The sequence below is a fragment of the Indicator indicator genome, chromosome Z (genome assembly GCF_027791375.1).
Source record: "Indicator indicator isolate 239-I01 chromosome Z, UM_Iind_1.1, whole genome shotgun sequence".
Classification (NCBI taxonomy): domain Eukaryota; kingdom Metazoa; phylum Chordata; class Aves; order Piciformes; family Indicatoridae; genus Indicator; species Indicator indicator.
Window position 1 is genome coordinate 6,820,068 of NC_072053.1, and position 25,588 is coordinate 6,845,655.

Here is a 25,588-nt window from a genome sequence, read left to right on the forward strand (position 1 = left end):
TCAAGGTCCCTTCCAACCCCTAACATTCTGTGATTCTGTGATTTTGGTCAGCAAAGTATCAATGCCAATAGTAATCACAAGTAATGAAAAAACAAACTCTTTTCTAGAAGTCAAAAGTGGAAAGTCACTTTCATGATCAAGAGAAGCATAGCCAGCAGGTCAAGGGAGGTGATTCTCCCCCTCTACTCTGCTCTGGTGAAACCCCACCTGGAATACTGCATCCAGTTCTGGAGCCCCTATTACAGGAAGGATATGGACATGCTGGGTCATGTCCAGAGAAGGGCCATGAGGATGATCAGAGGGCTGGAGCACCTCTCCTGTGGAGACAGACTGAGAGTTGGAACTATTCAGTCTGGAGAAGAGAAGGCTCTGAGGAGACCTTGTTGTGGCCTTCCAGTATCTTAAGGGGGCCTACAAGAAGGCTGGGGAGGGGCTTTTTACAGTGCAGGTAAAGATATGACTAGGGGGAATGGAACAAAACTATGGACGTTAAGAAGTTCTTTCACCATGAGGGTAGTAAGACACTGGAAGAGGTTGCCCAGGGAGGTGGTAGAAGCCTCAACCCTGGATGTTTTTAAGGCCAGGCTGGATGTGGCTCTGAGCAACCTGATCTAGTGTGAGGTGTCCATGCCAATGGCAGGAGGGTTGATACTAGATGATCCTTGAGGTCCCTTCCAACCCTGAGAATTCCATGATTCTGTGATTCTATTAAGCAAAGGCACAGTGGTGTGCTGCATCACTGGCATACTCAGAAAGGAGAGTTAAATGTGGTAGGTCTCCATTTCTTATGAACTTTGGCGCATGAAGGACATCAAGCCCCCAGGTCAGTAGCTTTAAGCTTTGATGAAGTAGTTTGCCCAAAAATGCAGTGTAACCATCCCAGAAGTCCTGCATCCTTTTCGTTTCATCAGTTCTCGCTGTGTTAAGGCAACGAGGGTAGATGAAACAGTCAAACGAGGTTATAGTTAATTATCCACTGGTAGTAACTCAGTTTTGTCAGCTTTTGTACTAAACATGAGTATCCCTCCTGTGGAAACCTGATTATTTGTGTGAAATGAGCTGGACTCCCTGGGGAGTGAAAAGTTTAGAGAAGTTTCTTGGAATCTGAAGACTTAGAAGTGAAAGTGAAGATGAAGAACTTGAGAAAGTTCTGTGTCCTGGCTTTGGCTCAGAGGCTCAGGGTTCATTTACCTCATTCTCTTAACAAAGCCACATGTGGATGTCAATTTCATATCTGTTAGCTCAGCCACTCTCTTGTACAAATGGGTATTTGTCAAAACTTCCCCCATTTAAGATTGAAGGAATAAGCATATCAGCTCTCCACCACTTACTGATGTGAATCTTACCAGCAGGTGGTCAGAGCTGTATAATTTCACATAAAAAGCCTGTATCATCGCTGCCAGCTTCTCCAACATAATGTAGGCTGTTTACCTGATAGTAGGGGACACTGCTAGGGTGCTGGTTTTCTTCAGCAATTTGTTATTGATATTATCTCCTGATAGCACAGCACTTTGGATCAGCCAGCATCCTGTAATTAACCAACCTGGTGGAGAAATTGTTGGGTTTTCTTTGTCAGAGAGAAAAGTAGTGTCAGAAGGGGATGCACTGGAGTTGGAATGGAGAGAGAAAATGCCTAATGCTTTTTGTAGTTTTTAGGTTAGGATAGCAAGAAGAGTTTAAAAAATTTTTATTTTTTCAGTATGAGGAGTAGGCTTCAGGCTTACTGTTTCTTGTTACCAGTCTGTACATCACATACTTCTTAGACTGCTATGGTTTAACCATAACTTAAACTAACTTCTGACAGCATTTTTGACTAAGAAGTGTTATGGTGGTGCATGGATGTCTAAGGGCTTTCCTCCACTTTACATATTTTCCTCAATAAGTGGAGCTAAACTGGATCTCTGTAATTCCCTCCCTGCAAGCTTCTCTATGTTAGCTGGGAAGAGGAAGCCAGTCCTTATGCATAGTGAAATACAGATTACTGCAACTAGTAAGTGCTACCATCTCAAGTCCTTTGGGTCACCTTGGAGACTGTGCTGAAGTGAAGGTGACCATGACACTTTGTTGGGGAGCTGAGGAAAACGTGCTTGTTTTTATTTTGGATTGGAATTATGTGACATGACTCGGGTTTTTTTCACATGCTTGACTTTATAAAGCTTCCTTTCCCATAGTATGTGCATCTTCAGTGCAGCTATGCCTACCTATGATTCACATTTAAGGCCAATCTTTGCTGTGCAATCTGTGCATGTATAAATGTTTATTACAGGCAAGGTTGGGTTGTACCAGGTACCTGACTGTTTCCAATTGCTTATAATTCTACCAGTTTATGAATGGAGTTTTTCATACCATATTCTTTGTTTTAGCTGCGTGCAGGGTTTTTGTTGGTTTTGTTTGTGGGTGTTTTTGTTTGTTTGTTTTCGTTCCATGGGGTGCAATGAAGAATTGCATGGTGAAGCAGAAGTTCTGGTAATTAGTCTTAAATGATCTGGATTTTATATCTTTTTCACCTGTATAACATGTGCATTTGAAAATACACTACCAATACTGGTATTTTCCACACGGGTGACAAGTGGTCTACAGAAGTACATGACCAGCGTGGTGGGATTGCCTAAGTGCAGGGTGTGTATGAATCAGCATTCCTCCAGGAAAGCAGGTGGTTTAACTCCACTCCCTGTGTCCAGGGCTTGCTGGCATCATGAGGGAAGGGCCACGTCAGTGTCTGTGTGGGCACTACTGAAAAACAAAAGATAAAAGATTTTAAAGAGCTGTACGAGTTAGTTAACCCTAAAAGACTCAAATTCTCATTATTGCCACTATGCATTTTCACACCACAGGGCTTAAAATAATGAGTTCCCTGAGGAGAAGCAATGTGAGACAACCACTTGAGTTTACCAGCTTTGCAATGTGACTTGGGGGCCCAGTGATATAATTTTCTTGTGTGAGGCACTGTATGTAATTTCCTAAGAAAGGGGTGAGTTTAGGGGTTTATAGCTTAAAAAAACAATTTGTGTTTAACTTTAGGAACACTAAAGTTCTGCTGGAACACTGCTTTTCTAACTGGCATCTTTCATGGGGCAGTAGAAGAACTGTTGGGTTTTAAATGCCATTTATTAGGGTTTTTTTTTTTTTGTGTGTGGGTTTTAACGTTTTTTGTGTGTTTCCTTTTTCTTTTCCCCATATCCTAAATTTAAATAAAAGTCTCAGATACGTGCATCAGATAGCTCAGATAGAAAGTTTTTGAGATACAGGCAAACTATTTCAGGTACTGAAACACTCAGAAACACATCTAAAAAGCCTTCCATGGGAAAGGTACCTTGAGGTACTGAACCCTCTGCCTCTTGTGTCCCTCAGGTATGAATTGTTGCCTCTTTCTTGAATTTTGGCACTCCATGGGGTAGCAGATTGGACTCCTGTTATTTGTAGACTACCAAAGTACTTTGTAGCAATTATTAGTCACCAGCATGAAAATGTTAGGTGTTCATAAGCACAGTGTATAATTCTGTTTTAGCACTTAGAGGTTTTAATTCTGTGCTCAACAAGTTACATTTATCCAGAGACAGATACTCAGAAAACATGGGAAAAAATTACATGCTTTACAGGCTAGCTTTCCATCCATGACTTTTAACTTCATCATGTTTTCTTTCAAACTGGTAATGTTTCTTTCAGAGTGAGTTATTAACAATTAAACGTTCTAGCTGTTCTTGAAAACCCAATTTACAGGCATGTCTGAAAAGCCCTATCTAGTGGGCTGTATTTTGTTATAAATGCTGTGCAAATGTTGTCATACATTGGATGCAAGACTTCAGTTAATCAGACAGGAAGATTTCACAAAGGTGAACCTCAGCCTTGGTAAGGCTAGTCTCCCTGCACATCCTTTGTAGGTGATGGTAAATGATTACACTCTTCCAAAGGATGTCTCTGAGTGGCTTTCTCTTTGTGGTGCTTGAGGAGATGAGCCTCAATGGCCTGGTTAGTCTTGCATGGCAAGGGAGTATTCCTAAAGGTTTTATTCAGTGTTGTATGGAAATTGAGACATTCCAGATTTATCTTTTAATTTTCAGATGCTTGTTATTCTCCTAAAAGTGTTGTTCTTGTGGTGACATTTCTGCTTATGGAATTAACTTCTGGATGTGTAGGGAGCAGCTTCACTCTTCAAAACCCAGAGAAATCTCTTTTTTAAAAGAAGAGCATGTGTTGTGTTACCTACCACTACATCAACAATGGAACCAGTGCTCACAAAATCAAATGGCTGCTCCAGTTTGTTTGTTTTCTTTTTTCCTTTCTTCCTTTCTTCCTTTCTTCCTTCCTTTCTTTCTTCCTTTCTTTCTTCCTCTTTTTCTCTCTTTCTCTCTCTCTGTCTCTTGATTTTGTTGTTGGCTTGTTTTGTGTGGGAGTTATTTGTGTGTGAGTGTGTGTGTTTGGTTGGTTATGTGTTGTTTGTTTGGTTTGTCTTTTCTTGTTTTGTTTGCCAAGGTTACTGAATCACTCCCAGGTGACCTAAGGATAACCCCAAAGCAGTCTACTTTGCTTTTCATAATCAAAATATAGTCTTTACATTCATATTTATTAATTTGTTCTTCATAACATGGAAAAGACAGAGAAATGCAGGAAAGTTTGATCTTACTGTTATTAATCAATATATCCTTAAAATGCGACAGCACTTGACTATTTTGTGGAGAGCAGTGGCAGAAGAACTGGAATGCAATATTATGGCAATCTTAAAATCCTTGGAAAACAAAATGGGCTTAGTAATTACATTAATTGAATGATTAAAAGATACCGTGACAACCAGCTTAATTATCAGAGTCTACTCATAGCAGCCCAACTAGCTCATTTGTACCAATTGTAGAGCATCAACAGAACAAAACAGAGCATGCTTGGAGCAGGAAGAAAAGACCAGCAGTGATCAGCTCACTTTGTGCAGTATGTCATGGCTTAAGCACAGTGAGCATCTGGGTATTACTCAAACTCACAGGTGGACTGAGTGATGTGCTTCTAAAAACTAGCTGTAGGTACCTATCTTTGCCCTAACCAGAGAGGATGCCATATGACTGATCATTGTTTATATTTATTTGGAATAATGATCGCAGGAGCTAGCTGTGTTTGACTGTGCAGAGCAAAAATCTGCAGCAGTATTTCTTTTTTTGCAGTCTTAGTATCATGACCCCAACAAACAGTAGATGCAGTTTTGTATTTCAGCAATCTTAAATGTAAAAGCCATGCTTCCACCTGATAAGACTCACCTAAAAACTCCCATCAGATAAAACTAACATGTCACATTAGGTAAGTTAAACAATTTCCTTTGATCAGTTTCTTGCTAACTTTTTATTAGGAGAAGCATTTTCACACATCTTCATTCAAATTCCTTGAGATGAGGAAGGCAGTGGGTTAAACCTGTGGTCTATGATGTCAGTTCTTCAACAAAGATGTGATCTGGAGGTGCAGCATGGGAAAATATAGCACACTGAGTATTTTGTGGCTGTTAAGCTAGCAGACTGAAGCAGTCTTGGTCTCCAGGGAATCTGGAGGAGGGGTGTAAGTGTCACTTCTGGAAAGAAGTCATTTCATTGAAATATCACTGCAACTTGGCTCCAAGCTGCAACAACAGTGTTTTTTGTCCTCAAGTGCCTTTAACTTGTCAGCAGCATGGCTATTACTGATGAATCTGATAATACTGTTGCTGTTTATCAAAAGTCTAACACAATTCAGCTGGCTAGCCTCTGGTGGTTTGATTTTATACATAGGTACACATAGCTAAATAGCACAGGGCTTGGAATTAAGCTGAAATAAATGTCCTCACTTTCCTCAAAAATTGTCTGAAAAAATGATTTAAAATACTACTTTGTGTTTCTTCATAAAGAAACAGGAAAAGCCAAGTCTTCAGCATTTAAGTTTAGTTCTGTTTGGGTTTGAAAACAGAAATTTGTACAGAAATTTGTACTTAAATTCCATATTTGAAACACAAATTATTATTGCACTTTTTAAATTTTAAAAGCAAACATTCTCTTGATACCTAGGGATAGTAATGACTTCAGTAACTTTCAGTGAATAATAGAAGTTCATTTTACAAGAATTTCTTTGCTTCTCTTACTTAAAATCTTTGAAAACTGTGTTCTAAATAATCCAAGAAGCAGCAGCTAAGAGTGGTATGCTGTCTTTTGACAAGGGTTTGAAATCCTTTTAGTCATTGATAGCAAAGCTTTTCTTTAAAATACTTTTCTGTTACCCTTAACAGTATACTTCCAACCTGATACCTGGCTTTCAGATCTGTAATAGAATTTCACTATCTCAGCTAAGTTGAATGAAACCCCCTGATTGGGCACTGAGATAAACTAAACCAAACTTCAGTCCTGCTTTGGATGTGGGGAGGCTTTGCTTACAATAGGGTTCTTTTGAGGGTGGGATTATTTATTGGAGAAAGAAGAATGTATGGGGACATGGAGTGTTCCATTCTTCTCCAACACGTCCACCCCTCACTAACAGGTGAACAGATCTGCTGGTGTAAACCAACCAAACAAAATTTGCCCCCCACCCCCCCAAAAAAGAATAAACATGATTTTTTTCCTTTTTTTCTGGTAACAGATAAACAACAGGACACTGTACATTTTTTATCACTTAAAATAATGTATAGTATGGATTAAATGGAAATAAAATTTGCCAGAGTCCAGATGAAACTATGGGGAGCTGCAATTTGAGGACAACTGAGAAGTTGCAACAAAGCGTTACGATCTTCTACACTAACACTTCTAGGACTACTACTGTAATGTGAATGCCTTCCTGTTAGGGAATAGAAATTAAACATTTTAGACAAATACACATCAGTGGATCTACCCCAAGAATACATTAGGTCTTGTGATCCAGATCTTTTCAATGTGATGAATCTACTTCTTCATTCAAGGTCTTCATATTACGTAAACCACAGATGCTCGGTCTAGGGATTATGGATCTTCTGTGTACAGCTGAGCATTCAAAGGCTCTGTAAAAGCAATAACAGATAATTCAATTTTAAAATTTTATTTATTTTTCATTCAAAGTGGTGAGTGGCTTTATGTACTGTCTTAGAGAAAATTAGTTTTCTAGTGGTTAATCAGTGTAGTTACTCTTAATATTTCTTTCTCTGGTTTGTAGTAGGTAAAAAATTATGAAGGATTCTCAGAGTAATTAGGTAGTGGCTTAGAAATACTTATTAAGTTACAAGTTGAAGTGTTTATAAATGGAGATACTAATCTTGTTACGATATTAGACACAGTCTGTCTAACACTGTGAAGCTCTCAATGATGAGAAATTAAGTGTATGGTAAATGTGATTGGAAATAGTAATCATCCATTATTTGTCTTAAAAAAACCCAAAACACAACCCAAACCCCAAAACAACAAAACCCCAACAACAAAAACCTAAACTGAAATTCCCTGATCCCCATAGAATCATAGTAACATTCAGGTTGGGAAAGACCCTCAGGATCACCAAGTCCAACCAATAACCCTACTCTGCAAAGTTCATCCCTAAACCATATCCCCAAACACCACATCCAAATGACCTTTAAACACATCCAGGGTTGGTGACTCAACCACTTCCCTGGGCAGCACATTCCAATGCCTGACCACTCTTTCTGTGAAAACATTTTTGTTAATGTCCAGTCTAAACCTACACAGTTGTAGCTTGAGGCCATTCCCTCTTGTTCTGTCACTAATTACCTGTGAGAAGAAACCAGCACCAGCCTCTCTACAACGTCCTTTCAGGTAGTTGTGGATAGCAATGAAGACTCCCCTCAGCCTCCTCTTTTCCAAACTAAACAGCCCCCGCTCCCTAAGTCGCTCCTCATAAGACTGATTTTGCATGCCCTTCCCCAGCTTTGTTGCCCTCCTCTGCACTTGCTCCAGCACCTCCACATCTCTCCTGTATTGAGGTGCCCAAAACTGGACACAATACTCGAGGTGTGGCCTCACCAGAGCTGAGTACAAAGGGAGGAAATTCATAAACTTGGAAAAGTAGTACTTATTGATTATTCTTCATGCTCAGGGCAAAAACCAACCAACCAACCAAACAAAAATAACAACATTTTGGAAGTATTCTCCTAGAGAAGACAACATAGTTGTAGCAAAAAAAAAAAAAAAAGTCAGTAAAATGTGATAAAACATAATAGACAATTTTGCATGTTTATGTCTGTCCAGTTTCTTGTTTGTTTCCAGTAAGTTGGGAACGACATGAAATACTGTGAATTAGAAGGTATGCTTTAAGATAATAACTAGCAAGTCAGTAATAAGCGGTTAGCTACTTGGTGCATTATGCATATCCATGCCTTTATGGGAAAGGAACCAGAATGTTGTGTTTAACTTAACAAAATTGCTGAAAAAAAAGAGGTTATGAGAAAGTAACAAAAATAGGCAGTTAGATTTTGGGTTATTTTTCTCTTAGTATTGCTGCCTTTAGTGTATCAGAGACTGGTCACAGATAAACATGGTGGCCCCAATGTCATCTGTTCCTGTTTATTTACAGTTCTCTTAATTGGCATCACTGTATGTGATGAAATAAGCTATAATGATTTGGAAAGACATTTGACTTTCATATGAACTTATTTGTATGTTCATCTCAGAGCTATCAACTGACTAGCAGAGTCTTATTTATGCTTAGCATTGTGTGAGTGTTCAGCATGGGTTTCAAGGAGATATTTACCAAACATTAAATACATTCTACTTTTCCTGCCAACAGTATGCTGCTGTCATCGGTATTTCAAACTTGGTAACAGTGGTGGTTGTAGTTTCCCTGCATTGTCCTTCACATCCATCCTTGCTGTTCTGTTTGTTTAAATTATTTGTGCATTAATGTCATATGAACATATACAAAAGTAACCTGCCATGCTGAATGTTTCTGCTATTGTTTTGAGTCAGGTGATTTTGTTAATATCATCCATGACAGAATATTTTTGTCTGGTTACTGCATATTTTGGTTGCCTATATGAATATATTAAAAGATTGTATTAACACACCATAATTTTTAAAAGAACATTAAATTAATTTAGGTTAGAAAGCCTAGTGATTTTCAAATAATAATTGGTTTATTTATTACGGGGTCAAAATGGTCCTTAACACCACATGAAGTAACAGTTGTATCTGTATTTCAGTATTTGAACTTGAAAAGTGAAATACATCTTAGTCACATTAAAGTTTAGTTTAAATGTAAAATAATACTGCATACATAATGCAGCTAGTTCTAGGCATTGCTCTGAAGTAGATTTCTTGTGAAAAATTGACTCTTGATGAAAAACATGTTTTTTCAGAGAAACCGATTCAAGTGTTCCTGTTTCTGAAGATTTTGCTGAATTTCTCATGACCTAACTTCTCTCTGAAGCAGGATTCAGAAAAAGGAAAGGCAAAGCATATCAAGCATTGCATACAAAAGAGTACATTAGGAGGTTTTTTCTGATTATCACTCAAAATCATATATTACATTTTGGAATAACCAAAAGCAAGGTTTTCAGTTGTGTCATTGAAGGAATTAGAGTCTCAGATGACAAAGTATAAGAAGTATGAGAAGTACTGTACAGCACAAAGTACTTTCAGCAAATGCTGCTTAGGCTTAGAACTTCTGAGAGCTGGCATATACCCAATTTTTCTTACATATTTTTGATTGGTTTGTCTTTTCTTGACCTTGAACCCAGAAAAACAGTGCATACATCAGTGTGGTTGTAATAATTTGCAGCCAGTTCTGCAGTAGGATATTTCTGCTCAGACTGCTCGGGTTATAGGTCTCAGGAAGGCAGGTTGGAAGTTTGTTCTTCCTGAGTGCTCTCAGAAACATCTGTGTTACAAAATTTTACCAGTAGGAAGATTTTAAAATAATTACACTGAAACTGCTAATTCACTTTCATGCATTCACCCTGGGCTGCCTTTACAGCTACATTCACAGGTCATCACACTCACCATGCATCAAGCTTTACAGGAAAAATGTGTGAACCTTATAGGTCAGCACGGTACTACCCCTCCAGAGAATACCCTGTTTTACCCTAGTATTAGGGGATAGGGCTGTTTGATTTCAGGGTTCCTGGAAATGGCCATGGAGGCATCAACAGGCTGTTGCTTCCAGCAGTATATGCAAGTATCAGAAGTCCAGGAGATGAAGTGTTCTTGGGTACACCTCACTGGTGTGTGCTATATGGAATTGTAGAATCATAGAATGGTCTGGGTTGGCAGTGACCTCCAAAGGTCCAACCCCCTCTGTAGTAAGCAGGGACATCCTCAACTAGATCAGGTTGCCCAGAGCCCTGTCCAGCCTCATGTTGAATATCTCCAGGGATGGGGCCCCAACCACCTCCATGAGCAACCTGTTCCTGTGTTCCACTACCCCTATGGTAAAGAACTTGTTCCTAACATCCAATCTAAATCTCCTCTAGTTTGAAGCCATTGCCCCATACCCTATCACTACAGGCCTTTGCAAACAATCTCTCTCTGTCCTTCTTGTAGGCCCCCTTCACATACTGACAAGAGGCTTTGTGGAGGATGGAAAAACACAGTTGCATCTACTATGCAAATGGCAAGGGGTAACATCATTAATAGGAAAAAAACTATTCCAGATGCTTCCTACCGAAATGAGTCATTTTGAAGAGAGAGGCTCAAACCACACTTGACAGTGCTGGCAAACTTCTGTTACTAGGGCTACTAGCTCTACACATTTTTCCAAACCACAATTATAAATGAAGCTCTTTCTTCACCCTGATACTATTACTTTGCTCTCAACAACTCGTTGTTCCCTTTTCCTCTTCAATGCCAATTTAGCATCATTAAATCCTAAGATAGGTAGTTAAACTTGTCCTGCATCATGAACACAGGTGCTAGTATTTTCAGTGTCATCTAGAGGTACTACCTTGTCTCTGCCTGAAGTCCAGCAGGGACTTCAGAGCACAGCACACAAGTAGTGTGCTAACGCTTCGCCACAGACAACAGGACATCAGAATTAGTAACAGGAGGAACTGGCTGGGTGCTTGATGCAGCTGAAGAAGTGAGTACCCACCACCTATAGTAATTCTTCAGGAACTAGGACTGTCCAGCTAACTCAGTAGATTTAGGGCTGAAAGTTTGTGGAGGAGGCTTGGATAATGAAGGCAAAGTCTGTGATTGCAAATGGAATTCTTCTGTGAATTTCCATCATAAGCCAGTTTGTGTGATAGCGTCAAAAAAAAAGTGTTTTGCAAACTTCTCTCTGTATTTTTATATTTCAGTTACTGTGCTAATAGAATAGCTAACCTATTTGATATTTTATTTACTTTGTGGTTATTTTATTGTGAAAACCAACCCAAACTGTGGCTAGTTAAAATTTTTAACATAATAATCTATTTTTACATTGTTGAGGGTAGCTTTGGTAGAGCAAAGAATGACCACAATATGTTTCATTCAAGTACACCATTCTAATTAATGTAAATTGATGGTAAAGAGATACCGTAAATTCAGTACTTTAGCTATAAAAGCAAATACAGTTTTCTCTTTTTAAGGAGGTGTGATACTGTACAGAAAGATTAGAGCATTTATATTTTCCTATTTCATCTTTTTATGAAAAGCAGGAAAGGAAAATTGCAAATATTTAAAATGTCAAACTAATGGAAGTATAAATGATGAATAACTTGTAATGCATGCAAAAAGAAGCCATGGTTCGCTGTGGGACTGTGAAAAAAAGAACTGAATAATTTATCAGGAGGGAATAAATAAGAATATTTCAAGGCAGCAGATGCAGGTTTGTTTATTGATCTACCTGGTACAAGTTCTTAAAACATTCATTGGATAGTGCAAGCTAGAAAATGTAATATACCTAAAACACTGAAAATGCTTTTTTTTTCTGGTTTGGGGACTTCATTGCGCATTAGGGAAGAAAATCCAAAAGAAACAAACAAACATGAAAACAGAAAAGAAAAACAAACCAAAACCAAAACCAGTACATTGTGTAATGAAAGATGGAAATTGAGGTCTGTGCAACACCTAAGACTGAAATATTGCAGATGAGTATAACTACAATATTCTTACAATTATTAAGCCATAATTCAAATGTCAGTAAAACTGATCTACTGTTATGGCCACTCAAACTTTGCATTGTTCTGTCCTCCTTCCCACTCAGAAATACAGGGGAGAGTCTCTGTAAACTGCAGTGTCATAAAGTCTTAAATAATTAGGCCAGTGAAAAGCTACACATCGAGCACCTCCCTGAAACATTGTGATCCATAGTCAAAAAAGGCCAACATTAAAAAATGAATTTTGTTTAAATAATCAGAAATAAAGAGCTAGTTCCTTTCTAGTTGAGACCTTTTTCTCTGAAGGTATGAGAATTAAGTAAATCAGTCTGTATCACTTCTGTAACAATTTCCACAAGACCTTGTTTTATTTCCCATTTCATCATCACAAATGATTCCTCCAATTTCCAGCTTATAACACTGCTCAGATGTTTTGGCCACCTGCAGGGCAGCTCTCCAGAATGGTACTAAGTCCTCAAGCAGAAGGCTTTCTAAGGAGACCATAGAAGCTCCCCATTCTCAAGTGTTGACTTCATCCAGCTTCATCTTACATATCTTCTTCATCAATACAGTTGTACAAACCCCATTCCTTCTAAAAAGTGATTACTTTGGAGCCATATCCTCTTCACAGTAATCAGCAGCAGCTCTGGAAGTAGTTTTATGTTACTACATGTGTGAGGTAGGTGTATGGTCATTCATCTGTTGCTCAGTAGACAGAGAATTGCCCCATGCCTGCCGGACAGTTGCTTACTGATCTCTGAGGTTCACAAAACCTGCAGGAAAACTGCATTCTTCTTGTATCAGTGCTAATGCAAATTAAAAAACAGGGAAAAACCTTCCCACTCCCAAAAGAACACAAAACAAAACACCACACAGCCCCGCCCCACCCCCCCAAAAAAAAAAAAACAGTGAGACAGTTACGAAAAAGTTTAGGTATATTTGTTATAAAGCCTTGCAATGGGTTTAATGGTTAATGTAAATATCAACAGATATAATTTTAATCCTTTTCTCCTCCTATTTTTGAATAATCATTATCTCCATCTCTTTTTTAAAGTATTACTTTACATTTTTTTTTTTTAAAGTGACTTTCAAAGTGTGGGAAGTGGCATGAACTCATCGGGGAGAGATCCCTGTATCCCTGTAGGAGTTCCCTCATCTCTTACAATCATCATTTTGTAACATGGGGGCTCTGGCAGAGGCTGCAGTTGAGGAAGACATCTAAGCCCCACTGAGTGCATTAAGGCACTCTGACATGCATTAATGCCTGGTATAGTTTAAATAACGTAAGGAGGAGTTAGGCAACCTGGGATGGGAGGCTTCTGAAAACTGGTCACGTATCAGAGGAGGTGTTGCTTAGCTCTCTTTCCGAGATCTCTCTACTTAATAGTGTTTTGCCTGTTTGACATAATACTGTTGAAATGTGTTCTCTCAGTGATTTATTGTAGTCTGCTGCAATGCTTTATTCTGTATCATTGGCTTCTTTGGACATGTTTACAATGCATATTGCATGGCCAGTAATGATGGACACAGCTAAGTAGTATCAGGGTGATGGATAATTAGTGTCCAAAGATGGGTGGTATTTTAATAAGGTTTATTAATATTAGTGCCCCTTTATGGGACTGCTCCTTCTTAGCCAAAGATTGCAGTAGATGCTACTTCATACATTTGAAGATGCTGAGGCTTTTAATGTCATCGATTTCCTCCATCAGTGATGCTACTGTTGTCATTCTTAATCTAGAAACCTGTACATATTAGAATCCAACATGCTCCACTCAAAATGTGTTTGTACCTATTCATGATTGTACTTGACATTGTTACTGATGCTTCTGTTTAAACGGATCTTAAAAAATTAAAAGCTTCTCTTCCTTTTTCTTCTGGCAATGAAGGTTTTGGGGTTTTTTTTTTGTTCAAAAAGGAAACAATTTGTTTTGTTCTTTAAGAATTATTTCTATGCACTCACACCACTTGCTTATTTTTCCATCTGTCTGGGAGTCTAAGAGACTGCAACAGACCTGAGAGAAGTACCTGAGACCTTCCAGGGAGGAGTCATATGATTTTTGCTTGCATCTTAGCAGTATCATAACCTTGTTTCATGAACTTCAGGCACTGCTCAAAGAATGGCACCAAAGAACGATCTCTGTTTTCTTACAGCGTTATAGGCTGGTTTGATTGCTTTGTGGTAGCCTCTCATGAGGAGGTATTATGATTCAAAACTGTTTGCTACATCCAGTCCACCTGTCAATTACAATTATATAGTATTTTAATACTGATCCTGCAGACCAAATCTTTGCATAAATAAGTCTCTTAATTACAGGGTTTTCTAGTGAATCAAAGTCTTACACTCAGTTCTGAAGCCAGCACTTTCTGTAGTCTTTTTATTTTAATTATATGCTCTAGACTTTTGTTTGGAAAGAACATAAGATCGTAGAGCTTAGATACTAAACATGCTACTGCTGGTTGTTCAGAAATTTGGTTCTAAAGTATAGCTCAAGCCATTGAAAAAATCTGTGGTAATTAACTGAATATTTCCTTTCTGCTTAGTTTAAAAAGGTCAGCCCTTCTTTCTGCCAGTTTTCAGATCTTTCCAGCATTATTCTTTAATTTCCTAAATAGTGTGCCAAACACCTGGAAACATGGTTTCCAGATCTGCATCTTTTGGATGTCAACTGTGAGCATACAATAGAGTGATAAGTTAATAAACATAAGCCATTTATATTCTGTAGGGCAGATATTGGCAGGTCATTAGTAAACTGCAGGTGACTCTCAATGCATTGTGTCCTGCATGAGTACTTTCACAGAAGACTGTAAGCCTTTGTGGGTGATTCACCCTTATACCCTACAGAAACATATTGCAGGAAGGAAGACTGCTAGAAATTAAAAGTAATTTAGGTTCAAATACATGACAACAATAACAGTTTGGCTTCCCTTTTTGTGACAATCTCCTGTTTGTAAATTGCCAGAAGCAATATTCTTTCCTTGCTTATTCCAACTGAAAGATTTGTAAAGGTAACTAATTTCATCCTCTGATTCACTTCTTAGAAATCCCTTTTTTATTTTCCCTTCCAAAAATGTAACTTGAATTCCTCTAATTCATCAAGGTGGTTATTTTGAGGGTTGGAAAAATCATAAGCATTACCAGCAGAACTGTGAGCATTTCTTCTTGTACTGTTTGTAACAGAATCCCGTTTTGAAGCTTGATGTAGTTCTGAAAGAATATTGCAGTCTGCTGAGATTATCTTTAAAGTGCTTGGAAATTGCTGATAAAATGCATAAATTACTTTCTTTATGCTATATGTATATCATTGTGCTTGTATGAGGATGTTTATACACACAATACAAGAAAAAGTGCAGGTTACATTCACATTGGTAAATATATAGACACACTTGGATGCAGTATTTTTAAAAATCTAGTCAAGGTTTTTCTAATTGACACATACTTGTATATCCATGCAATCTCTAGCATCCTTCACCTTAACAAACATTATGATTTTAAGAAAACAATCTACTTGTATAAATGAAGACTAAACATTATAAAATTTTAGTTTAACTTCAGATGTAACAATGCCATTATAATATATCCAGAGAATTACTTTCTGCATTTTGGTCAGGTTTTGATTTTTTTTTTTTTCTTTTGGGTTTCTTTTTTTGGGGGGGGTTTAATGCCTACCATGCAATGACAAAGGTTTATTCTCCCTTTGTTCTTTTCAGAGTGCTGCAGCAGCTCCCAGTCCAGTGCTAGGAAACATTCCCCCAGGAGATGGCATGCCAGTAGGTCCTGTACCACCGGGTTTTTTTCAGGTATTCAGAAAAATTAATGATTACAGGAATTTTAGGATAGAAAATCCTCCATAATACTGTTTATAAATCTGCAGAAAAAGTCCTGTTCTAAACTGTTTCTCACTATATGGTGCAATACTTGAGAGTTTATTTTTTAACAAAAGGGAATAGGTGGAAAGGAAAGGTTCTTTTCAGACTGATGAGTATTTTGTTTATGAAACAGTACAGCACAACTCATTTCAGAATTTCAAGGATAAGAAATGGTGCCAGTTTATAAGTAGAGATCTTAAATGCTTGAATGTAATTTTAAAAGAATTCCTTGTGATAATAAGCATATGTTGAATTGAACCTTTAGGGTAAGAACATTGTTGGTTGTGTTTAGCTTTGTGGTAAAGCCACAGGCCAGATTTTCAAGATGTTCAAGTTTCAGTGGGAATTAAACCTAGGCAATTACGAATATCCCGCTGAGCATCTCCTTGCACACTGAAGATCTCAGCCATCATGCCTGAAAAAACAAGCCAAGGATTTAGACTGTGTATTGCTTCTATTAACTCTTGTCATAAATGAAACTAAATACCCAGCTAGCACTTTGAACAGTATCAGTACAGAATACCATGATGGGAAAAAGCCAGCTTTTAGAGCAAGGCCAGGTAACAGTTGTAATCTGAGATTGGATTGCTCCGGTGAGAGAGCTTGCATCTCCTTTTTGCCAAAGCTTGGTTGTTTTTCTTCATGCTGGCAAGGTGTGGCTGTACAGCAGGATCAAAAGTAGTGGCTTCTCTAGCATTGAAGCAGCACTTCAGGGAGAACTGAGATTTCCAGTTTACGTGCTTGATTTCATGATGGAAAAGAAACCTAGATTTGTAGGATTGATGTGGGGAGAACATCATGATACTGATGTTCCATAAAAACTCAAGTGCTGAAATCCAGATAGAGGCCAGTGTCTTTTTTCCTTCTTCCCTGAGACACTCATACAAAATACAAAATCTTCTCTCTGGAAGAGAAGATATGTTTTATTTAATTTTTTATTCAAATGGTGCTTGTGCAAAAATGGCAGTGTCTCAGCAGTCTTTGTTTAAACCTTGTATGTGACAAAGTTATTGTTATAGTCTTCCTCTTCCAGAAGTCACAGGGAGAAAAGTCTATCTGCAATGTTGATACTTACCTAAAGAAACTCTGAACCTGGCTTGAGCATGTTGTTTCCTTCATGAGGTGAAATCCTGAGGCATGGTTTTTAATACATAAATTAACTATAAGTGCAAATGAAATAGAAAATACTTCAGTGTTGCCAGTCACAAAATCCTCGGGAGTTGGCAGGACTGATTAATTATTTAATTTCTGCTTCTAGTGTTTTGAACAGCTGGTTAGATAGCATTTTTTAAACACAGTTTTCTCTTAATTTTTACATTGCATAAATATTTCACTTTTTCATATTTTAGCTGCCCACTCCAGGTGTATTGTCAAAGGAACTAAAGCTTAAAGTTTTTTTTTCTTCTATTGTCTTTGAGGACAGTTAAGAGGGAGAAGAAGCACAGATAGGACATGTATGTGAAGTACAGGGGAAAGAGTAACTGTTTCAATGGTTTTGCAGGAGGAGGGTGTGGGAATTTTGATTTTAGAAGCATGAAAAGACTTCTAGCCACTCTAGATCTTTAAAGATATATGAAAGATGATAAACTTCCATTGTCTGTCAATATCTACTTTAGTCTTACATGAAGCCCCACCGACAGCCTGCTCCTTTTGTAAGGCCTGGGACTGAAAATAAACAGGATAATCCATTTTCAGTGTAACACAGTTTGTGACATTTATCAGATCTATCATCTGCTCAACAGCACAGCTTAATGAGTCTTCTGCAAGGCAGGTTCCAAGAGTCGGCCTGCACAGTCTGGTCTGGACTCCTCTAGACATCACCCTTCACCTCTCCTTGAAACTGTTGGGTCTGTGCCATCGTGTCTCTTCTGTCACATGCAGTACTGAAGGTGCTACCTTTACAGTTACAGTGGATAGACGTCTACTGTCCTCAGCTGAATGGCCTTGTCAGCAGAGCAAACATTTTTCAAGAGGTGATTAGTTTTTTGCTGTAATCATTTGCTTAAGAATATAGTTAAAGATACAACATGCTAGTTCACAAGTCCAGCTGCAAACTTGGTAACCGATACACAGGTATGGTTGGGAGCAATCCCAGCAGTGGGCTCCAAGCCAGAATCCAGTCAGTTACATAACAGTAAAATGCTGAAACTGTAAGGTGTGTATAAAGAAAATCTGTACAGATAGTCCATGATGATATGTTGTGGTGATGGAGTCAGTGTTGTTAGGAACCAGTAATATCTCTGGTTGTAACACCTTCAGATGGAGGTGGATCTTCACAATGGCAATTTATCTGAGGACAGGAAAATATGTTGGCAGATATAGTCATGTATATGAACCTTGAAGACTGAGAAGCATCATCTGCTGCCACCAAAGCAAGTGAAGGGACAAGCAAGAAAGAGAAACTCATGATCACAGAAACTCATGATCAGAACTTCCTGCTTCTTCATAGATGCTTTCTTTCTAGTACACCTTTAACTACATAGTAGGTTTCTGTATACTCTTGTGCAATTCTACTTATCTTAGCTGATCACAGGAATAAACCAAACATGGTCATCTGCCCTGATCTAAATACTAACAAACTTCAGCCTTATTCTTGCTCTGAGAGTTTGGAATCTAGACCTTTAATGCACTCCTAGTTGATGAAAGTGAACAATTTTAGCTTTTAAGAGTAGGAAGATTATAGGAGCAGTGGGAGAATAACAACTTGTATCTGTATTTAGTTGACATAAGACTGCACTACAAAAGAATTGTAACATTACAACTTCTTGCAACCTAAAATTTATGTAGAAGGTCATCTGGGAATGATAAGGATGCCTTTTGTTGTTTTAATGAAATGTTTGGATTAGCCTAAGCTAAAGCTTTCGACAGCCACTACCTTCCAGCATTGCTTGACAATTTAAAGTAATTTCTTTTCTCATCAATACTCCTCTTGGCACTGCAACTCTATTTCAGCACGTGGCACTGGCCACTAACTAGGATGTAAGTGAAATGGATGCTCTTGCTGCTGCAGTTGCTTCTTACCAAACAGATCAAGAGAATCTGGCAGCCCAGGTGGAGACTGTGCTGCAAGCCAAGAAACATTACCTGGGTTCCAGTTCTGTGGCACTACTGACCACTAGTATTGTTGCTCTTTATTTTTTTTATTGAAGAAATGTAATTTCTTTTATTTTTTTAATAAAATAAAGCAATGCAGTCAGTGCGGCGCATGGAGGTAGATTGTTTGTCTTCTGGGATTGTTAGCTCATGTCTAGCTTCTTATTCACCAGTATCCCCAAGTCCTTTTCTGCAGGGCTGCTTCTATGTGGAGTTAGGAACGTCTCAGTTTCATCTACTGTGATGTGTATGTGTTTTAACTTGACATTTCATAGCTATATACATTTTGTGCTCATTTTCTTTCAGTATGTAGAATAGGTGATACTCTGCAATTAAATTGGGGTTATACACTAGCTGAATCTGCTCTTGGTTTATTAGCAGCAAAACTGAAAAGCAGCAAAACGACTGCAGGAGGAGTATAGACAATAGTTTTGTCATGTAAGACTCAATCTCCAAATAGGAGAATCCAAACAACCTTTGGAGTTGATTTTGTTTGGGCTGAAATAGTGTTCAAGTACAGTTCAGTAACAATGATATCTGGCTGATCAGTGGTTTTGGTAATTTGCTTTCTTAAATCCAGAGCCTCAGATGAGGATAGTGGTTGGGAATCAGAGCAATCCTGTGTGTGGTTCATCCCCAAGTTCCCTGTTTTTCTCTCCTGAGTAACCCAAGATACGTATTTTCAACTCTCATTTCTTCATGTTTCTCCACGTATGGTAATGGAATGTCATAAGTGATGATCCTTTGAAAAGATTATGAACTATTTGGGCAACAGAAGTCACAAACCTGTAAGAGACTGCATAAGGATAAGGTGACTGAAATGCTCATCTGAGGGTAAGGTGGCTGAAATGCTCATCTAACTCCAGTCTGAGTCTTGAAATAAATCATCAGTTTGAGGTTCAGTCTGGGCCAAATCACAGTATATTAGAGGTTGGAAGGGACCTCAAGAGATCACTGGGTCCAACCCCCCTGCCAAAGCAACATCATTTAGGGTAGTCTGCACAGGAATGCATCCAGGCACGTTTTAAAAGTCTCCAGAGAAGGAGACTCCACAAATTCTCTGGGCAGCCTGCATCAACCTCACTGTGAAGAAGTTTCTCCTCATGTTGAGGTGAAATCTATGTTCAAGCTTGTACCTGTTGTTTCTTGTCTTATTATGTTCCATAACCTGATCCTTCTTCACTCAGGGTGAATTTTCCTTTTTTCTGTACTTTTCCTCTAGTTACAGGGCTGGTTTTACCAATAAAGAAAGTGGCAATGGCACTGAGTACCTTGGTCTCTACCATGTGTTTTGTCATGTTGTCTCCTGAACCCTTCAGCACTGAGATAACATTTATCTAGTCAACATTTTACTGATGAAGTATCAGTAGAAACATTCCTTATTAGATGGACTTTTCTATTGCATGGTCACTTTATACTCCAGGCTTGCTTGTGGTTTCTGCTGAAATCCAGTATATGGAGCTAAGGTGTGAGGAAGGCACTTAGCTACTATGTTAGCAACATGAAGTCTTGTAGGTCATTATCTCTGCCATTTCTTAGCATCACCATTACTCTTGTCAGTTTCTTCGTGTGGCCATCCACAGTCATCACTATGACTACCTAGTCATCATCCTTCTTTTTGGAGTTCTAGCTGATACTGAAATAACAGGGCAACTGGAGGACTAAGATTTTTAATAATTTATCTTTGGACCCAGGTGTTAGAGGGTGCATTTCATGTTAGCAGTCAAAGCTTTATACAAGGTTCTGATATAAACTTATTTATGGTGAGTTAAATTCACCCACTTACTGTCAAAAAGGATTAGGTCATAGAATTCAAAGACCCTCAGATTTTCACATCCAATCTTATTTCCAGTTTCTGGTCTGAGAGTAATGACTATTTTTCACCATTTTTTTCTGTGCAGTACAGAATTGTTGCTTCTGAAAGCTCTCTTGGATACAGGCAGAGCAAGGTTTTCAAGGTGTTCAGTACCAGCCTCACTCCCTTCTTCTTCAGGAGAATGAGATTGGAAAAAAACATGGTTTGTGCTTTCTTGTCATGGAATAGTATGCATATAGAAAATAACAACATGAACATTGGGAAATATTGTCATGAAAATTCTGATGCCCTGATACTATCTTTGTATCATGACATGTGTCTGTGTGTCCACGTGAAGGGTGAGGGTTGTGTTCAGGTGCAAACTGATACTCTTCAGGTAGAGGCATGCTGGCCCATTTCCATCCATCTCTTCACAGATCTTTAGCTATGCTAAAAATTACATGTGTTTTTTTCACAGACTAGTTATTTGATCTTTTTGTACACCAGCAGCATTAGTAAGCAGATAAACAGAGGCCAGTGAGAACTTTTGGAGCTTGTGTTCACTGAAGCATTTAAACAGAATGAAAAGTATAAGTTTCACAGAATTTTATTTGCCTTTTAGTTACTTTTCCAGTAACTAAGTGCAGAGTTAGAATCACAGAATCATGTAATGGTTGGGTTGAAAGAAACCTTCAAACATGATCTAGTCCAATCTCTGCATAGAGCAGCAACATCTTCAACTAGATCAAGTTACTCATACATTCTAGATTTGAATCCATTAGAATTAATTTTTCTTCTCCAAGTTAGTGACTACCATCACTGCTCAATATCTGATGCTAGTTCCTTAATTTTGCACTGCAGTTAGGACAAACATTGCATTAATTAATTAAATCCTAGTTTTATTCACCTTTTTTATATTATGTGGTTGACCAAAAGTTTTCCATGTCTGCTGCATCTGTTTTTCAAAGGCACTCAGGCAGGTAACAACACTGGCTTTGTACTTAACTCACCTGAGAGATGCTGCTGAATAGTTAACTCATTGAGTGCCAACTGAGATTTAGAGGAAACAGTGTGATAATTGACAGTTCACTTGTAATTGTTATTATTTAAGATAAACTCTGCCACTGACTACACCTTTTCCTATATAAATAAAGAACTCTTTTATTTTAAATTCATTACTTTTTCCAGCTTTGTCCTGGTTGAGCTTAGCACTAAACCCTATTTCCATACTGCATACATGTTCCACTGGAATGGTCTAGTAGTTTGCTTCATTCACCAATTTGTGATCATCAGACACACTTGAATGGCATGGGAAAAATGTGTTGGCACCGTGTTTGAAATACAAATGTTACGTATTCCTCTTATATAAAGGGGAAAAAAACAACAAAACAGACCAAAACCAACCCACCAAAGTAATGTAAGGTTGCCATGCCATCTAGTGGCACTTATTCATTCTCTCAATTTAGCTCAGTATTACTCTGAAGTACTATGTTAAGCCTTTTTGTGCCTTGGTAGAGCTGACCTAATGCTTTAGGAGAGCATCATTACAGTAAGGCACATAAGGAGAAAGAAGTTTTCCATGTGTCTTCCTGCCTAGCATTACTGTTTTCTAACAAAAAAAAAAGAAGAAAAGGAAAAAAAAGAGAGAGAGAGATAAAAGGGAGACTTTACATTGTATGTAGAGACTGAAAATAAGCAAAGTTAAGTTATTGAGCTAAGAATCGTTAAAAACACACCTCTTGCATTTTGAACCAGAAATACTGGCATATTTATACATAAAAAGAAAATGGATTTGTAAGCTTCTGTGTAAGGCTGTAAAATATCTTTATCATGTACTATTTAAATCTATGCTTACAGGTACAAGATAAAGTCATGGTATGATACACTTTCCAGCAGTAGCACTTGTATTGTGGATTCTGTAAATGCAGTATTTGATTAAAACAGTTCAGTCTTTGCTATATACCCCCCAAAAGATAGCAAGCAAAATGGTAATTAAGGTGTTTTCCAGGGGGAAGTATAGAATACCTGCTCCTTTAAAAAAGTCATTGGTCCAAGTATCCCAAACAAACACAGAATCATAGAATGCATCAGGCTTGCCAAGGCCCTTGAAAGTCACCTTGTCCAACCTCCCTGCACTCAGTAGGGACATCTTTAACTAGATCAGGTTGCTCAGAGCCCCATCAAGTTTGACCTTGAACGTCTCAGGTATGGGGCCTCAATAGGCAGTGGAAGTGGGTGGCACTTCTACATCTCTTCTGATTCCACAACAGCTGGGGTTAAACCAGCCCACTTGTGGTTCCATTTAGTCCTTGCACTCACATTAATCTAGCTCACACATATTTGTTTCCTGGAAACTATTATACTGACCAGAGATCTGCTGGGTGCGAGATCCTCTGCCTCAGCCCCTTCACACTCGCAGAACATCCTTCCAGATTGCTCATTTGAACAGGCATCCAGCAGTAAAGAAGGTGAGAGAGGGAGTCTCCAGTGTCCCATTAAAGCCATTTTGGAGTGGCTTTGTTGCTTTGATGAATTGTCCACCAAGGGGTTGTTATTTGCACAAGAAATGAGGATTCCTAATTCCAACTGCTAAATTGCTTGCCTAAAGCTAGAAGATGCAGGCATCTTTCAGACTGGTCTTTGCAGGACCACAATGTGTATTTATATTGATTTTAAAATATTCTGTTTCTTTTTAAACCCCTTTGAACTGTTTCAGCTATTGTCTTCCCCTAGCACTCCCGTAGTTTTCTGGTTTTCCGAGGCTGTACTGTTTTTTATTCCCCATCTTCAAACAGCCATACTTCATTAACAGTGCTAGCATCCTGCTACTTCTTACTGCTGATCCACATGTTTTCCCCACATTGACAGCATTGGCTGTACTTTTAAAAATTAAACTAAAATGTACAAATTATTAAAAATTAACTGGAGCATGGCTGCAAAATTTGCAGGATTTGCTATGTGCTCATACCCATCCTGAGTTCCATTGGAGCAAATGCAATGATTGGTCTCTGAGCAGAGCCTAGTGATGTCCCAGAAGACTGAAGAGCATCATGGATTGTTAAAAAATTACTGTGAGTGAATGAAACATCACCAAATCTACAAGTACAATTTACAAGTAAAGCTAGCACCTTTAGTAGACCTTGAAAGGCTTTGAAAGTAGCTTGTAAAGGGGATTGTTTTATCCTGTGTTTATACAATTGATGTTGGTAAAAAGAATTTTACTGTATTCTTGGAATCTCCTTTGTCTGTAGACTCACTCACCCCATTATAGCAGACTGACATCCATTGGGATACTCAAGCATGTAAAATTACCTGTGTGTCTAGGTTTTTACAAAACTGGGGTCTGTCCATTTTTGTCCTTTCCACCATCACACCCCTTTTTAAAAACATTCCGTGGAAAAAAGATATTTGGAGTTTAATTTGTGTAAGAGGGTATTAGCATCTAGAAAGACCTGTGAGTAGTTTGTGTTTGTCCTCTCTTCTTTGTTCATTTTCTCTGAATACCAGGAATAAAGTAAACTTTAAACAGATAAAGGTGCCTGACATCTGGTGGCTTTGATAATTCTATCCTGCAGTTGTGGTAATGGTTTTACTGCTCGTAACTGTTAGAACAAATTAAAACTGCTCAGCTTGAGTAGCTAAATAAGCTCTGAGCCCGCACTTCCCCCACCTCCCCTCCCGCATGTAAATCTCAACAGCCAGAGACCCACTGCTCATTGTGGTGCAAGGGGAAGAGATGACATTGGGCACAAGTAATTTCTCTAGGAAATCTCTTCTGAACTTTACAGTCTTACCCCGAAAATTGAAGTTCCCAGTTTGCGAGTACTGACCATACACTGAAACTGGCATTGTAGGAGCTGATGAAGTGGTACTAAATGGTAGGGGAAGGGTTGTCATTTGTGTATGATGCCTCCTTCTGCTGAGGTTAATTCAATTCCTGTCATAGTCTGACTCTTTTTAAATGAACCACAAGTGATTGGGTTTGAAGCCAAAATCTTTGAATGATGATAGTGCATGTAGCTTTCAAATAATGTAAAACATATATATAATAACAGCAGGAATAACAGACTCCAGCTTGTCTTTGTCGAAGTTGTTCCAAAAAATCAATCATGTATCATAATCAGGGGTGACTAATAGGTTTGATAAATTTAAGGAAACACTTTCTCAAGCTTAGTGAGCTGTGTAGGTGATGTCTGAATTCTAAAAGGGGTTGTTTTTTTTTTTTTTTAAAGGTGATATTCATGTTTCAGTTGTAGCTTGTCAGGCTTGAAATACCTTGTTTTCTGTAATATTTGGATTTAATAAAAAGTAGTGTAAAACCTATTAACCTGGTTTGAAATGCATGTATGTAGTAGACCTTCTAAAATTGTGCTTCTTTCAGAATTTCTGTTAAACATCATGTACAGAACTTTGCCCCCTTCTCTCCTGCTTGTGAAATCTTGTGCATGAGAAAAATGGTATTTCCCAGGCATACACAGTAACAGTACTATTTCTAAAGATCATCTATTATTAGAACTAATGTTACTTATTTTCTCACATTCCTGGAGAAGTAGCCAGGTGGGTGGGGGAGGGGGGGAGATCCTGCTTTTAGCATCATAGAAAAATGTTTATCTATGGACAAAAGGTTTTTATTTTGTTGGGTTTTTTGTTTGTCTGTTTGCTTATTTTTAAAGTGGTTGTTTTTTATTTTTTCTATGCAGAGTGTGCAAGGTATGTATTGCAGTATTCTTTCATATGGTGGCATGGATTCTGTCTTTCTTGATCTCAGATAAAGCATTAATTATGTCTAAAATGCTAGTATTGTGGTAACTTTGCGGATTTTATATGTTGAAAGAGGA

General features: G+C 38.2%; 1 protein-coding gene across 22 annotated transcripts in view; it reads left to right on the forward strand.

The window, feature by feature from the left end:
• The window catches only part of SSBP2 (single stranded DNA binding protein 2), a 188,855-nt gene that overhangs the window by 117,457 nt on the left and 45,810 nt on the right, over positions 1-25,588 (forward strand). For 17 of the 22 annotated variants that reach the window (XM_054397798.1, XM_054397793.1, XM_054397804.1 and 14 more), the window contains one exon: positions 15,704-15,793. The exons of the other annotated variants lie outside the window; for them this stretch is intronic. In XM_054397798.1, the coding sequence (XP_054253773.1) occupies positions 15,704-15,793 (90 nt within the window). The remainder of the gene's footprint in view (positions 1-15,703; positions 15,794-25,588) is intronic. 22 annotated transcript variants of the gene reach the window in all.